General features: G+C 41.4%; 1 protein-coding gene across 1 annotated transcript in view; it reads left to right on the top strand.

Moving 5' to 3' along the window:
• Positions 1-13115, top strand: part of SEMA5B (semaphorin 5B) — a 402471-nt gene that overhangs the window by 214154 nt on the left and 175202 nt on the right. The window contains exon 3 of the mRNA XM_063116674.1: positions 991-1193. Coding sequence (XP_062972744.1) covers positions 1043-1193 — 151 coding nt within the window. The 5' untranslated portion in view covers positions 991-1042. The remainder of the gene's footprint in view (positions 1-990; positions 1194-13115) is intronic.

A 13115-nucleotide genomic window follows, 5' to 3' on the forward strand; every position in this document is an offset into this window, starting at 1 on the left:
ATCCAGCTTCATACACACCCCTCTAAAAACGATATAGCTCTACTCCTCCAACCTGCATTGATTATATGAGGACAAGATATCACTAAAAGCCAATGGATCAAATTGTTCACAAAGGGCTTTTGCCTATGGGCAAGAATCCCAAAACTCCCTTTGAAGTGCCAGTAGCACCACCTCCTGTCTGCGCATGCAGCTGGACCATAAGAACTGCAGATGGAGTTCTGCTCTCAGAATGGGCTTTCTACCCTTCTTCTTGCTACCTGCTCTGCATCCTCTGAAAAGCTATCTGGGGACACTCAGGATGCATGTGGGATTTGGCAGAGGAAGCTACAGCTGGAGGGGGGAATTCTTGCCTGTGTCAGTAGAAGTTGCTTCCGCTCACTGTGGCAGTCATTTTGATCCAGAGCGTAATGAATGGACAGTAGGCATTTTGATAACCTTGTTGCTGCTCTCCACGTTTGTTTTAAAATGTTGGCTAATTGAGTTTAAAAAGTTTATAACACAATGAAGGGATTTGTCTTGCTCATCACCCATTGTGGTACAAACGACATCTAACAGCACCTATGAAACCTGTCCTGCTGCATTTTACATGGTTAATATTACATAGGAATGAATACAGCAGTGGATGCACTGTCCGTGGGAAGGATCTTACCTTTCCAAATACAAAATACTACATTTTGAGAAATGAGAAAATAGAATAGCTTGTCAACCATAGTCCAGCATTGACAGACTGGTTGGACATAGGCAAACTGAGCCCAATCAATGTGAAACAAATGTCTGCTTATTTTACTCCCAACCCATCTCTAGACCAAGAACTAATAATGCAGAAAGGCCTCTTTTGTCATATTGAATGTTTTCAGTGCCGACATTTTGAACGTTATTTCACACTGTAACCGATTGTATCAATTGATCATGTGAATGAGAAAATAACCTCACCTGTTCCATTTTTCCCAGAGATCCTAATTTTTCCTCATTTATTTCTTTGTATTTCAGGTATCCTCCAGGGGCCTACCTTGGGTGCTAAATCTGTAGCACATCTTCAATCATGGTTGTTTCAGGATTAAAGGCTGTTCCACTGTCATTGCCAAGCCTTTTCTTTCTCACTTTTCACCTCTCTGCATCGCAGAATGTTCTTGATTACCCCGAAGATGAACAACAGTGTTCAAGAAGAGAGCACCCTGTGATTTCTTTTGAAGGTGAGAGAGCTTCTCTTTTAATCCCCCTCCCTTGTTTGAGAAGAAGCTGTTTAGGTCGCTTGAGAAGAGACTCTCCTACTATTTCTCGTACAATTCATTTTTCTAACCAGGTGTGGTGGAGTGGGGCTTTTGCTATGGCAATTATTACAACATATGCAAAACTAGCTCTTTCAACAATTAAAACTGAGTTTCTCAAACTTCTAATCAGCTTTCTGCTTTGGTAAGTTAGCATTCATGGTCTTTTTGTGAAATAATGGTTGTTTGAGTAGATCCCTTTCTCAGTAGTATGTGGTACAAACTACTGTAATCATTGGATAATGGGCTGGATGGAGATCTATTCCTTCAAGTTGTACATATTAGAGGTTCTTTTTCTGTAGCTAGAGAGGTGCCATGAGCCTTAGACTGTGGGTTTCTGGATGGTAACTAGGGAATCCATCAGATTCCCAAAGATCCCAGCTGATATCAGAGTGGGGTCTGGATGAGTAACTCGGGTGGAAATCTTTTCATTCTTCCCAAACCCCTATTCTTTTCTACCCATCATGAGTGACATTCTTCCTTTCCTTCTAAATATTGGACAATGCTTCATAAAACTCAACTGTTGTCTGATTTCTGTTTTGCAATTAAGAATATAGGCATATATGTGTGAATTGTGTAGGCTTTTGCTCCCAGTGTTGTAGCTAAGAATGTTGGCAAACAATTGGGGTAGGGGAGAAGTATGGATGTTTGGCAGCAACTGACATGGGTCAAAAAACTGTTATTGTTCCTGGAGAATAACAGAGTAGTGTTCAGGACACTGAAGGTCATCTTTCTTCATGAGCTTTTAGCACACATTGCCAACTAGTTTCTAAAATTTTCTCCACAACCATCAGCGTTAGATAGTTTCTCCTTATTGAAAGGCAAATGAAAATAAAAAGAGAGCCAAAAATTTCAGCTGTTCAGGATGCTATTCAGTGCCACATACTAGATGTTTCACTTAGAAGGCAAGCTGAAAGATTTGTAGAATGCATCCATTCTCAGTTATCACTGTATCAGATCACAGAGAGTCCAGCAGGTCAGTTTGCACCATGCAGGGGATAACATTTTCCCTTTTCCGTTTCTTTTGAACCTGCTTTATTCTGCATAGCCGTCATACCTATGAAATGTTGCTGCCTGGCCTTTCGTGTTTTGTATGTGTTCAGTATGCCGGCATTGTAGTACCCCCAAGTCCATTTTCCAATTTTAATTGTTTCTGAAATAGTGATGTGTTGATTATCCTTTCCCTTTGGCATACGGGAGTGTGACTGCAATTATATTTTCCAGTGAGGACAAATGAGAGAAGCTACCTATGACCTTTTGAAAATAGGAAGAAGGAGAAGTCGAAGGCTTGCAGACCTTGCTCACCTTTTGGGGCATAACTTTGTAACACCTGAGTCTCTCCTACTGAGCAGTGAACTGTTGCGGCTGTATTCCACAGATGTCAGCAGCCTTTTTGTTTTTGGTGGTTTTTGTTGCTTCTTCATTTGTGTGAATGTACATTCCATTAACTGTGCTTAAATGGATTAAATTAAATTAGAGAAACCTTCAAGTCTGCATAATAAAATGCTGGCTCTAACCTTGATCCTGCAGAACTGAGAAATAAACCTTGATTATTATTTTTTAATTGCTTGATAAGTTGGACCATGTGTTTTATTGGAGAAGCGTAAAAGCGAAGCCCCTGTGAATTAACTGATTTAGAGAACCTGATTGGCTGTTTAAACAGATAATGTAGCAATAAGCCTGTTGGAACTAGAAACAAAACTGCGTGGGCTCTGAATTACCCTGAATGCAATGACTTTTGTGCCTTAAATAGATCAGGTTAGAAAGGATTACTTAGATTGCATTAATTTTGTGCCTCAAGCAAATATTATGTTTACTCTTGCTCTATTCTGTGTTGTTTTATTGTTATTGTTTGGATTCTGTATGTTTCTAAATTGTTTATGAGAGGTGCCTTGGGCATGAGAAGAGGCTCGATAAATTGCTTAAAATAGATATGTAAGCAAACCAGTAGAAGTAGTTTGTACAACCCAAAGTGCTATTTATGTTATCACATCTAGCTTGCACCTATGAGCTGCTGGAATACCTCTAGCTTGCTTTCTTTGATATCATGCGCCAGTTCCAAATGACCAGCCATGGGAAAGTGTGGTATAACTTCCTGATTTTTATTTTTTGCACAGTGCTATTAGCTTTTGGGAGAAACGTCACTTGGACCCAATTAGAAAACCCACTACCACCACTCAGGAAGTAAGTTATAGAGGGGCTGCTCCTATGTGCAGTCCAAATCCACTTGGCACAGCTTCTCTAGCTCTGTTTGTTTGTCCTCCTTCATGCAGTCCCAGTCTCGTGAGCGGGGAGAGGGGGGGGCATACTCATTGGCCCTCCCCCCTCCATTGCATTCTTGCCAGCCGGCCCCTGCAGCCCTCCACATCTGGGAGCTGAATTTCTGCAGCACATCCCTGCTCTCCCCACTCGCATGAGAGAGAACAAGTGAGTAGGGCTTCCATGGTTTAGATTTTCAGCAGCTCACACACAGTGCCTTTTCTGGATGAAACTGGCTTCAATCATACACAGAATGCTGAGTAGATTCTGTCTGCTCAAATAGGGCAATTCAGGAATGGCTGAATGAAGATCCTGGATGGAGGCGAGGCTCAGGCTGCCTCCTGCCCATATCGAGTGAGATGTGAAGTCATCTTTTGCAAAATCTGAGGGCCAAAATAAGCCAAAGCTGAGAGGGTTGCTTTGTAGGGCAGGGCACCTAGAAACAGAGGGTGGAACTTGCAATGTGGCAAGCTCTAGCCTATCTACAGTTGGATGGTCCATAGCAGCCTGGTGTTTCTTTTTGGAATGCCATAATTTAGGGTGCTTGGGCATCTATCTGTCTTGTCTGTGGAACTTTGCTTTCATGTCTTTTGGTCACCATCGTGTCTCTTTAATAAGGCATTGTCTACTTGGCTAATTGCTGGTGGTGCAATACAGCTAATGCTTCTTTTTGGGAAGCGGTTATTACACTTTATTACATTTTATACTGGAACAGTCTTTAATATTAACTGATCTACATGTTTTCCATTATTTACCTGCTTTATGGAAATTAATGAATGATCAGTCTAAATGGATTCTCTGTGCCCTTTTGACAGCTGAAAGACTGAACACTGGAACACTGGAATGATAAATACATCTGTAATGTGGTGGGGGACCTTTCAACACTGCCAATATTTGAACGGGTGGCATATAGACACTTTTGTTTACTGGAAAGTTGTATGCACTACGTATGTATTCATTGCTCTAGATATATCCAGATCCATGTATTTATATTAAAAAATGGGGATGGGGAATAAAGAAAGTTTTGCGGATGCCTGTGGACATCCTGTTGGGGACCCCTGCCTCTAGTATTTCAGAAAGAAATTTTTCTTAGTTCTAACTGGAGATGCCAGTGATTGAAACTAGGACTTTTTGCATGCAAAGGTGATGCTCTACCACTGAGCTATGGACTCTCCTCAAGGTCTTTACATGGATTCCTTGAATTAACATAACATAAGCACAACATTGGGATGTAGTAGCCATACTGTTCCAGAGCTGTATGTTTGTGCAAAGTCCCAGTGTTCAATGAATTGCCAAAAAATTAGTATGAATACTGTCTGATTTTAAACCTGAGCAGTGCAAGATAAAACTGTGCCTTTTCTTCTCTGCAGGTTAATCAGTTGCTTTTAATGTGCATCTTTTTCTCTCTATCCAAACTACTTAACTGCTTAAAAGTGCTGTGGGCATTCCTATGTGTCGATTACTGCATCCCAACAATAATTAACTTGCTAGGATGTCAGCTTCTTGCAGAGCATGTTAATTTTATTTAGAATTGGTTAATTGAATTCCCTCTTGGCATTTCCCTTTTAGCCCCCATTGTTGTTGGACAACTTGACAGGCAATCTTCTGTTTAAGACAGGCAGCAAAGATATAACTGCTGTGTTCTTTGAGCAAGGTTTATTTAGAAAGGGGCTACTAATCGAGAGAGGTGATGGATCAGTGTGATATGGCAGCCTTTCAAATAACTAAAAAAAAAATTGACCGCATATTCTCCAGTGATAGCTATTAGTTGAGTAAGGCTGCACACGCTTACTAGGCAATAAGCTCCACTGAACGCAGTGGGATTTATTTCTGCATGAACATACAAAGGATTGCCCTGCAGAAAAAAGGGGGAAAAAACTATAGTTTGTAAATCTTCTGTCTGGTCCCCAGGAGAAAACTTTTACTTGCCAGAGGCAACCAGGTGAATGACTACTTACAAGCCTGTAATACTGTAAGGAGCAAATACTAGTAGCCTGCAAAAATGTTCCCATTTTGCACTCGATTCAAGTTCAGATGTGTTATAATTTTCAGGGATATCTGAATACGGAACAGATTCTCTTTATTGCCTTTATGTGAAAACATTCAGTTATTATTCATTTTTCTGTATTATTAACCGTTTTTCCTTTTTTCTTTTTCTTTTTTTTTTTTTACAAAAAATGTTAAGTTGTCACTCTTTTGCGTCAAATGGCTCTTTTTACTTTGGAAAGAATGAAGGGGAGAAGGGGAGTATTACTGGAGCGTGACAATTTTATATATTGTTTTTGCTGGTTTGGTACAAAGAAGAGGCTTACATTGTAAATAGCTTTATTGGCTTCCTGTTCCAGACATGTAGGACACTTTATCTAGCTCTGCCCTAACGTGCCTCCAACCTGTCTGACCTTTCCACTGGAATAATGTTGCTCCATTCCTTAGGGAAGGGCAGGTCTGATGGACTTTGAGGTGTGGTGACATTTGGGGCCTGACCCCAAATATTTGTCTTTGTGCGGGGTGAGTTCCCAGTGTTCATGCATAGAGCTGAGGACAAGATAGGCCTTTCCTTATATAAAACTGGCTGCTCATTTGTAATTCTTTTGCAATATTTTTATGCAACCAAACATACCTGAATTCTTACAATGAGGAAAATTTAAAAGATTCACATGTAACTACTTTGTGCTTAATTTGCAATATTCTGGATTAAACATTCAGTCACAAGAAAATGGGGCTGTGACACTCACTGAGGAAAGGTTGCCTAACAACAAAATGGAAGTTAAATCTGCTATGGTGAATAAGGATGAAAACATGATGTTCTTTCCATAAAGCTGATTAATTTATCAATTAGAAATTAAAATGTGGGTTTACAATAAAGCTTAATTAAGAGCTATTTTCTCTTAAAAGATGTGCAGTGTTGCTAGTGACATTGTAACCAATCTGTATATATTCCTCGCGTGTTATGATTTCCACAGACAATAGATATGTGTTGAGTTTAATTTTGAATAACTATTATTGGCTTTATTTAGATTGGGAATATCTCCTGAATTAAGAAATGGTAATATACTGCTGTAGAGGCATTGGAGTGGGGATTGTGGGGTGAGGGGCAATTGTTTGTGCAATGTAGAGCATAGTAATGTGGCTCTGCATCATACTTTTGCCCTGCACTTGTGACATACTGGCTGAAAAGTTTGGCCGCCATTTTCTTCAGCAGATAATCTAAGGTTAGATTAGTTACTTATTTGCAGTATTTATATACCACTTGTTCAGTTCTTAATGTGGATGAGGATCATAAAATCAGACTTACAGTAGATGATACTACTGTCACAACATCATGGATCCCATCGAGTGTATCAAAGCACCTGACAAGATAGCTTTCTAACTATTGTTACTATACTGGGCAGAGAGAATTCCTGAGGCAAACATTTATATCATTACATTTATATCCTTATGTGAACCACCCAGAGAGCTTCGGTTATGGGGCAGTATATAAATGCAATAAATCATCATCATCATCATCCATCTTTTTTCTCCTTTAAGAAATCCAAGGCAGCATACATAATCCTCCTCCTTTCTATTCTGTCCGTGCAGCAACCTTGTGAAGTAGGTTAGGCTGAGAGTCAGTGACTTGCCTAAAATCGCCCAGTTACCTTCATGGCCAAGTGGGGACTAGAATCCAGATCTCCCAAGTCCCAGTCCAACCTGATTGGGATCCCCCAGAGGGCTGGATTTGGCCCCTGGCCTGAGGATTATGCATATTGTGCTACAGCAAGAGAAGACCTCTGAAACTACCATGAGTAAGATATCCAGGCACATATTTTCTAAGAAAGTGTCTCTTATCTGTGCCCCCAAAGAAGAGGACGTGCATCCTATTATGTGATGCAAAAGTAGGCAAGTATAAATATCCTCCATAGACTCCCTGTCTGAGAATGTTGCCAAGGTAATTTGGCTGTGTAGACGATGATCTATTTAGGGACCAGAATGCCTTTAGATCAGGGAATGGGCAACTTGTGGCCTTCTATATGTTTTGGCCTGCAATACCCATCTGCATAGCCAGTGGTGAGGGGTGACAAAATAATAAAGAAGGGAGTCGGGTGACCATATGAAAAGCAGGACAGAGCTCCTGTATCTTTAGCAGTTCTTTAGAAAAGGGAATTTCAGCAGCTGTCATTTGTATGCATGCAGCACCTGGTGAAATTCCCTCTTCATCACAACAGTTAAAGCTGCAGGAGCCCTGGTGTCTTTTGTATCTTGTCATGCTGGGCAGGGCTCTTGCATACTAATGACACCTGCTGAAATTCCCCTTTCAATACAACTGTGAAAGATACAGAAGCCCTGTACTCCTTTTCATATGGTCACCTAAGGCAAGATCTACACCAAGCAGGATATAACACTTTGAGAACATTTTGAAAACAGAATATGGAATGTGTCCTGGGCCCAAACAATTGTCAAAACCATTATATTATAAACCATTATAAAGCAGTAGTGTAGATCCTGCCCTAGAAGTGAGAGAGTGCAGAATTTCTGAACCTGCTGTTCAAAGTCACAAACCCTTTGGCAGAGGACAGGGATGTGGCTCTTATATGCAGGTAGTTCCCTAGGCAGCTGCAGTCCAGCAAAGCAGGAATCTCCATAGATCCTTTTCTTGTAGAGTCCATTGCAGGAATAAAGAGAGAAGTGGCTGTGGTTTATGTGGTGTGAATTTGGCTCTTTTTGTGGGCCTATGTTGGAGGAGAGCCCTACCAGTTAACCTTGTTCCTTTGCCAGACTAGAAACTCCATAAGGAGAGCAGGAATTCTGGCTAGAAGTAAACTGACAATCAACAACAGCAGTGGGCACACGCTTGACAGCGCTGCAGACTTATTGAAAGAAATCCAAAAAGCATTTCATTGTGGATTTCTTACCCATTAACAAAACTGCATGGGATGTTTTTAATGTGAAAATGAATTAGGAGAAAGTGATGCTGATAATTTCTTCTTCTGAAGGGCTTATTTAATGTTTGTTTGGAAATTGCCACAAATAAAGACATAAATATGTGTCATTTGGGGAAGGTTTCTTTTCCTCCTAGAAGGACTCCTCCCTCTCCCTCTCCCCCTCCCTCCCTTTAAAAGCAAGTATTTCAGAATAAAAATCAGTAGAGAATAATAATAATAATAATAATAATAATAATAATAATAAATCTTTGCTGCCTGTCTGTCTTTGAAGTTTTTAGACACTAAACGTAAACCATGATGAGAAATGATAAAAAATAATAATTCTGTGTGTTGAGCCAGAAAGACCTCTGGAATAAAAGATAGATCTGGGAAAACTGCCTTTCATTCACAAAATTCTTCTCATACAGGGAGTCACTCAAGAGCCAGAGGGAAAAAAAGGAAGATTTTATGGTGAGAAGTAAAGAGGGAAAGTGATTCAGTGTTTCTCATAGAGGGGTGAAAGAGATCAATTCAAAGAGCTGAGGCACTCTAAGGGCAACCTCCAACCAAGGAGGAATCACAAAAGGCCAAACAAGGAAGCATCCAGAAATGGAGAAGAAAGAGGGCTAATGTTAAGGAAGGGTGTGCATGTGAGGCAGCAAGCTGTAATTGAGAAAAAGAGGGCACATGCTAGGGTGGGAGTGGAAGCCAGGATTGAGGATCGTAAACAACATTTTGCTTAGGTGTACTCCCATGCAGTATAAGCCTGTGTCTGTATCAGCACAAAATGTTAGCATTATAACAAAAAATGGCTTGTTTCCTGATGCATTATTCTCTGTTTTACATGTGGAAAATGCTTTATACAAGATATATATTCTGATTTGGGCCTAGGATTGGGGATTCTTAAAAATCATTGTAAATCTGTGGATGAATCAGCAGTGAGGGCTGGTGGCTCTGATGTCAGTGGGGCAATGAATCCGTTCCATTGACATCAGAACTATGTCTAGAACGTCTTTTGAGTTCGGGCTGGTTCTGATTGAAACCCAGAGCAGATTCATTGTTCCACTTACAGTATAGCCACCAACCTCCACTGGAAATCAGGTGTGCATCTTCTCGTATATTAACTAGACTGTGGTGTGCCAGAACTTTTAAAAAACCTAAAATATGTGTTTGTGGGCTTGTGACCTGCTGCTGTACAAATGTACATATGGAGTTATTTTTATTTATTTATTTATTTATTTATTTATTTATTTAGAATATTTATATACCGCTCCCCATTGAAAAATTTCAGAGCGGTGTACAAGATAAAATGAAAATAACAGAATAAAACAGTTAAAACAAAATTTAAAAGAAGCAAAAACACAGATTCAAGGCTGCATATTAAGGAAAGGCTTCTTAGAATAAAGATGTTTTTCAGGAGGCGCCGAAAGGAGTACAAGGTTGGCGCCTGCCTGACCTCCAGAGGCAGGGAATTCCACAGGAGGGGCGCCACCACGCTGAAGGCTCTTCCCCTGGTGGATTCCAATCGGAGGATGGATCTAGGTGGAACCACCAGGAGCAGGCCCTCGGATGACCTCAGTGACTGAGCAGGTTGGTAAGGGAGAAGGCGCTTTCTCAGGTATCCTGGTCCCAAGTTGTTTAGGGCTTTGTACACAAGTACAAGAACCTTAAACCTGGCCCGGTAGCGAATAGGCAGCCAGTGCAGTTCCCTTAGCAGAGGAGTTACATGCTGGAAAGGGGCAGCTCCAGACAACAGCCGAGGTGCAGCATTCTGCACTAGCTCCAGCTTCCGGAACAGCTTCAAGGGCAGCCCCACATAGAGCGCGTTGTAGTAATCCAATCTTGAAGTTACCAGTGCCTGTACCACCATGGCCAAGCTATCCCTGTTCAGGAGAGGCCGTAGTTGGCGAACCAACCGAAGATGGTAAAAGGCACTCCGAGCTGTGGCAGCTACTTGAGCCTCCAACGACAGATATGGGTCTAAGAGTACCCCCAAACTACGAACCTGTTCTTTCAGAGGCAGTGCAACCCCATCCAGAACAGGCAATGAGCCTGTCTCCCGGACTCGAGAACCACTCACCCACAGGGCTTCCGTCTTGCCAGGATTCAATCTCAGTTTATTGGCCTTCATCCAGCCCATTACTGAGTCTAGGCACTGGTCCAAGACCTGCACAGCCTCACCTGATTCAGTTGTCACAGGGAGATAGAGCTGCGTGTCATCAGCGTATTGATGGCGTTTGGCTACAAATCTCCTAATGACCGCTCCCAACGGCTTCATATAGATGTTAAATAACATTGGGGACAAGATGGTGCCCTACGGCACGCCATAGCTCAATTGCCAAGAGGCCGAGGACTGGTCACCCAATGCTACTCTCTGAAAATGACCCCGTAGGTAGGACTGGAACCACTGTAAAACAGTGCCTCTGATGCCCATCCCAAGGAGTCAATCCAGGAGGATACCATGGTCAATGGTATCAAAAGCCGCCGAGAGATCGAGCAGGATTAACAGGGTTGCATTCCCCCTGTCCCTCTCTCGATAAAGGTCATCCATCAGGGCGACCAAGGCTGATTCAGTCCCGTAACCAGATCGGAACCCAGACTGGAATGGATCTAGATAATCAGTATCCTCCAAGAGTGCCTGCAGTTGCTCTACCACAACCCTCTTAAGTACCTTCCCTAAAAAAGTGTCCAATGGTAGTCCTACTTAGATTAGGGCCATTCACTTCCATGTGTCTGTTCTGTGTAAGAGTACCATTGGATACTACCCATTATGTCCCAGAGCATAATGCTGAAGCTCAGGCAGTCTGGACCTGGTCAGAATCTAGATCTTGAGTTCCACTGTGGAAAAAGGGTGGGATATAAATGTAATAATAAATATAGTCCCCCTGCCTATTGAATTGGTGTGTTTCTCCTACTGCCTTTGCTCTTTTGAAAATATATAGGGCATACATGCTTTGTATATATAATATTACTGGTTCATTTCTGACATTTTGGGTCGAAAGGAACTCTGATATTTGGTCTGCAGATCCTGGAGGATCACTGATAGGGTAGATGTACCAATGACTTGACTCAAACTGCAATCTTATCTACACTTAGGATTGTGCTGTCTTTATACAGACAAAACAACAGGGGGAAAAGCACAACATTGAAAGTGATATTTTCGATGAAAATTTTGCACATGTATATTATTTTATTTATTTTTATAGGCTGTACATTTAAACTGCCCAGTAACCAAAGTTCTCTGGGCAGTGTACACTATATTAAAAACACACAGTACAAATGCTGAAACAAAAAAAATGAAAACAGCACAGAATAAAACCAAGATAAAACCAGCAGCAAATGATAAAAGTGTTACATGAACCCAGATTAAAGCCAGCAGCAGAACAGAATACTAAAAGCACTAAAATGCCGGGGAGAATAAAAAGATCTTAATCTGGCGCTGGAAAGACCATAATGGTCTTGGGGGAACATTTCACAGATGGGGTGCCATCACTGAAAAGTACCCCTCTCTTGTAGCCACCCTTCTCACTTCATTTGGCAGGGGTACCTGGAGGAGGGCCTCGGACTCTTAGAGTTCGGCAAGGTAGATATGGGAGGAGATGATCCTTCAGGTAAACTGATCCCAAGACCTTGTATGCTTATTCATCCATCAGATTAAACAATGAAAAAGCACAGGATGCAATCCTCTGCTCATTTATCTGGGAGTAAGCTCTAATGAACTCAACTGTTGAGTAGCTGTGTAGAGTATTGCATTGTTAAATGCAATACTGGTAGAAAAGGAGAGTGGCTGTAAAATGTAGCTGTAAAATATTTTGTCCAAAGCATTGTGAGCAATGTATAAGGAACCTTGTGATAAAGTTTAGTCCCTGTTTTGTAAGGTGTAAATTTCATTGTGAAAAACAAGTTGGGATTGTACAAATTGGGATAGGAGGATGTGAAATGCCTAAACAAGTAAGCAATACCTGAGCAGGTCACTGTGAAATACCTACTCAATAGAAATAGAATTTAAGGAAGCTCTATGTGTGCATGTTCTCTAGACTGGTACTTGGCCTTACTTTGTGTCCTTTCCCAACTTTTCCAAAACTAAAAGCACCCATAAAGGGATTGGTAGAGCCAAGAAAGTTGGGCTTTGTTGGATGGATAGTAGGACTGGATTGGCCAGAAATGGTGGTAGTGGGATTCTCTAGGGGAGGAGGGAAGAGTGGGAGCCCCTGCAAGTCTTGCAAGGTGGGGGGAGAAATGGCAGTGGCATCTCGGTATGTGTGTTGTGGCACTTGGCCATACAGAAGTCTCGGTATGCAGCTCTTAAACTCAAAACCTTTGTCTCTCCCTTGGAGACTACTGAAAATAAATAGAGTGCTTATGAAAGTACTGTAGAGTAGTTTCTGATTAAAGCCACCTGCAGAGTTCCTTTGATCCCCTGGGTGTCATTTTCATCATAGCTGGGTGATGTGTGTTTTGAAAAGTAAAGTACACCTAACAGACCTACCAAGGGTACCCTCTTTCTTGGAATCTCAGCATAATAAGCAATCACATACTTAAAAAAAAAGTATTCTGAACTGAGATTCTATCTGTAATTTTCAGAAGACCCTGATGGTGACCCAGCGGCAACACACTTGTGACTTGTTGAGTGACTACAAATAAAGATTGTTTGTTACAACACTTAGCACCACAATTTATAAACTTC

This window comes from Elgaria multicarinata, chromosome 2, assembly GCF_023053635.1.
Source record: "Elgaria multicarinata webbii isolate HBS135686 ecotype San Diego chromosome 2, rElgMul1.1.pri, whole genome shotgun sequence".
Taxonomy (NCBI): domain Eukaryota; kingdom Metazoa; phylum Chordata; class Lepidosauria; order Squamata; family Anguidae; genus Elgaria; species Elgaria multicarinata.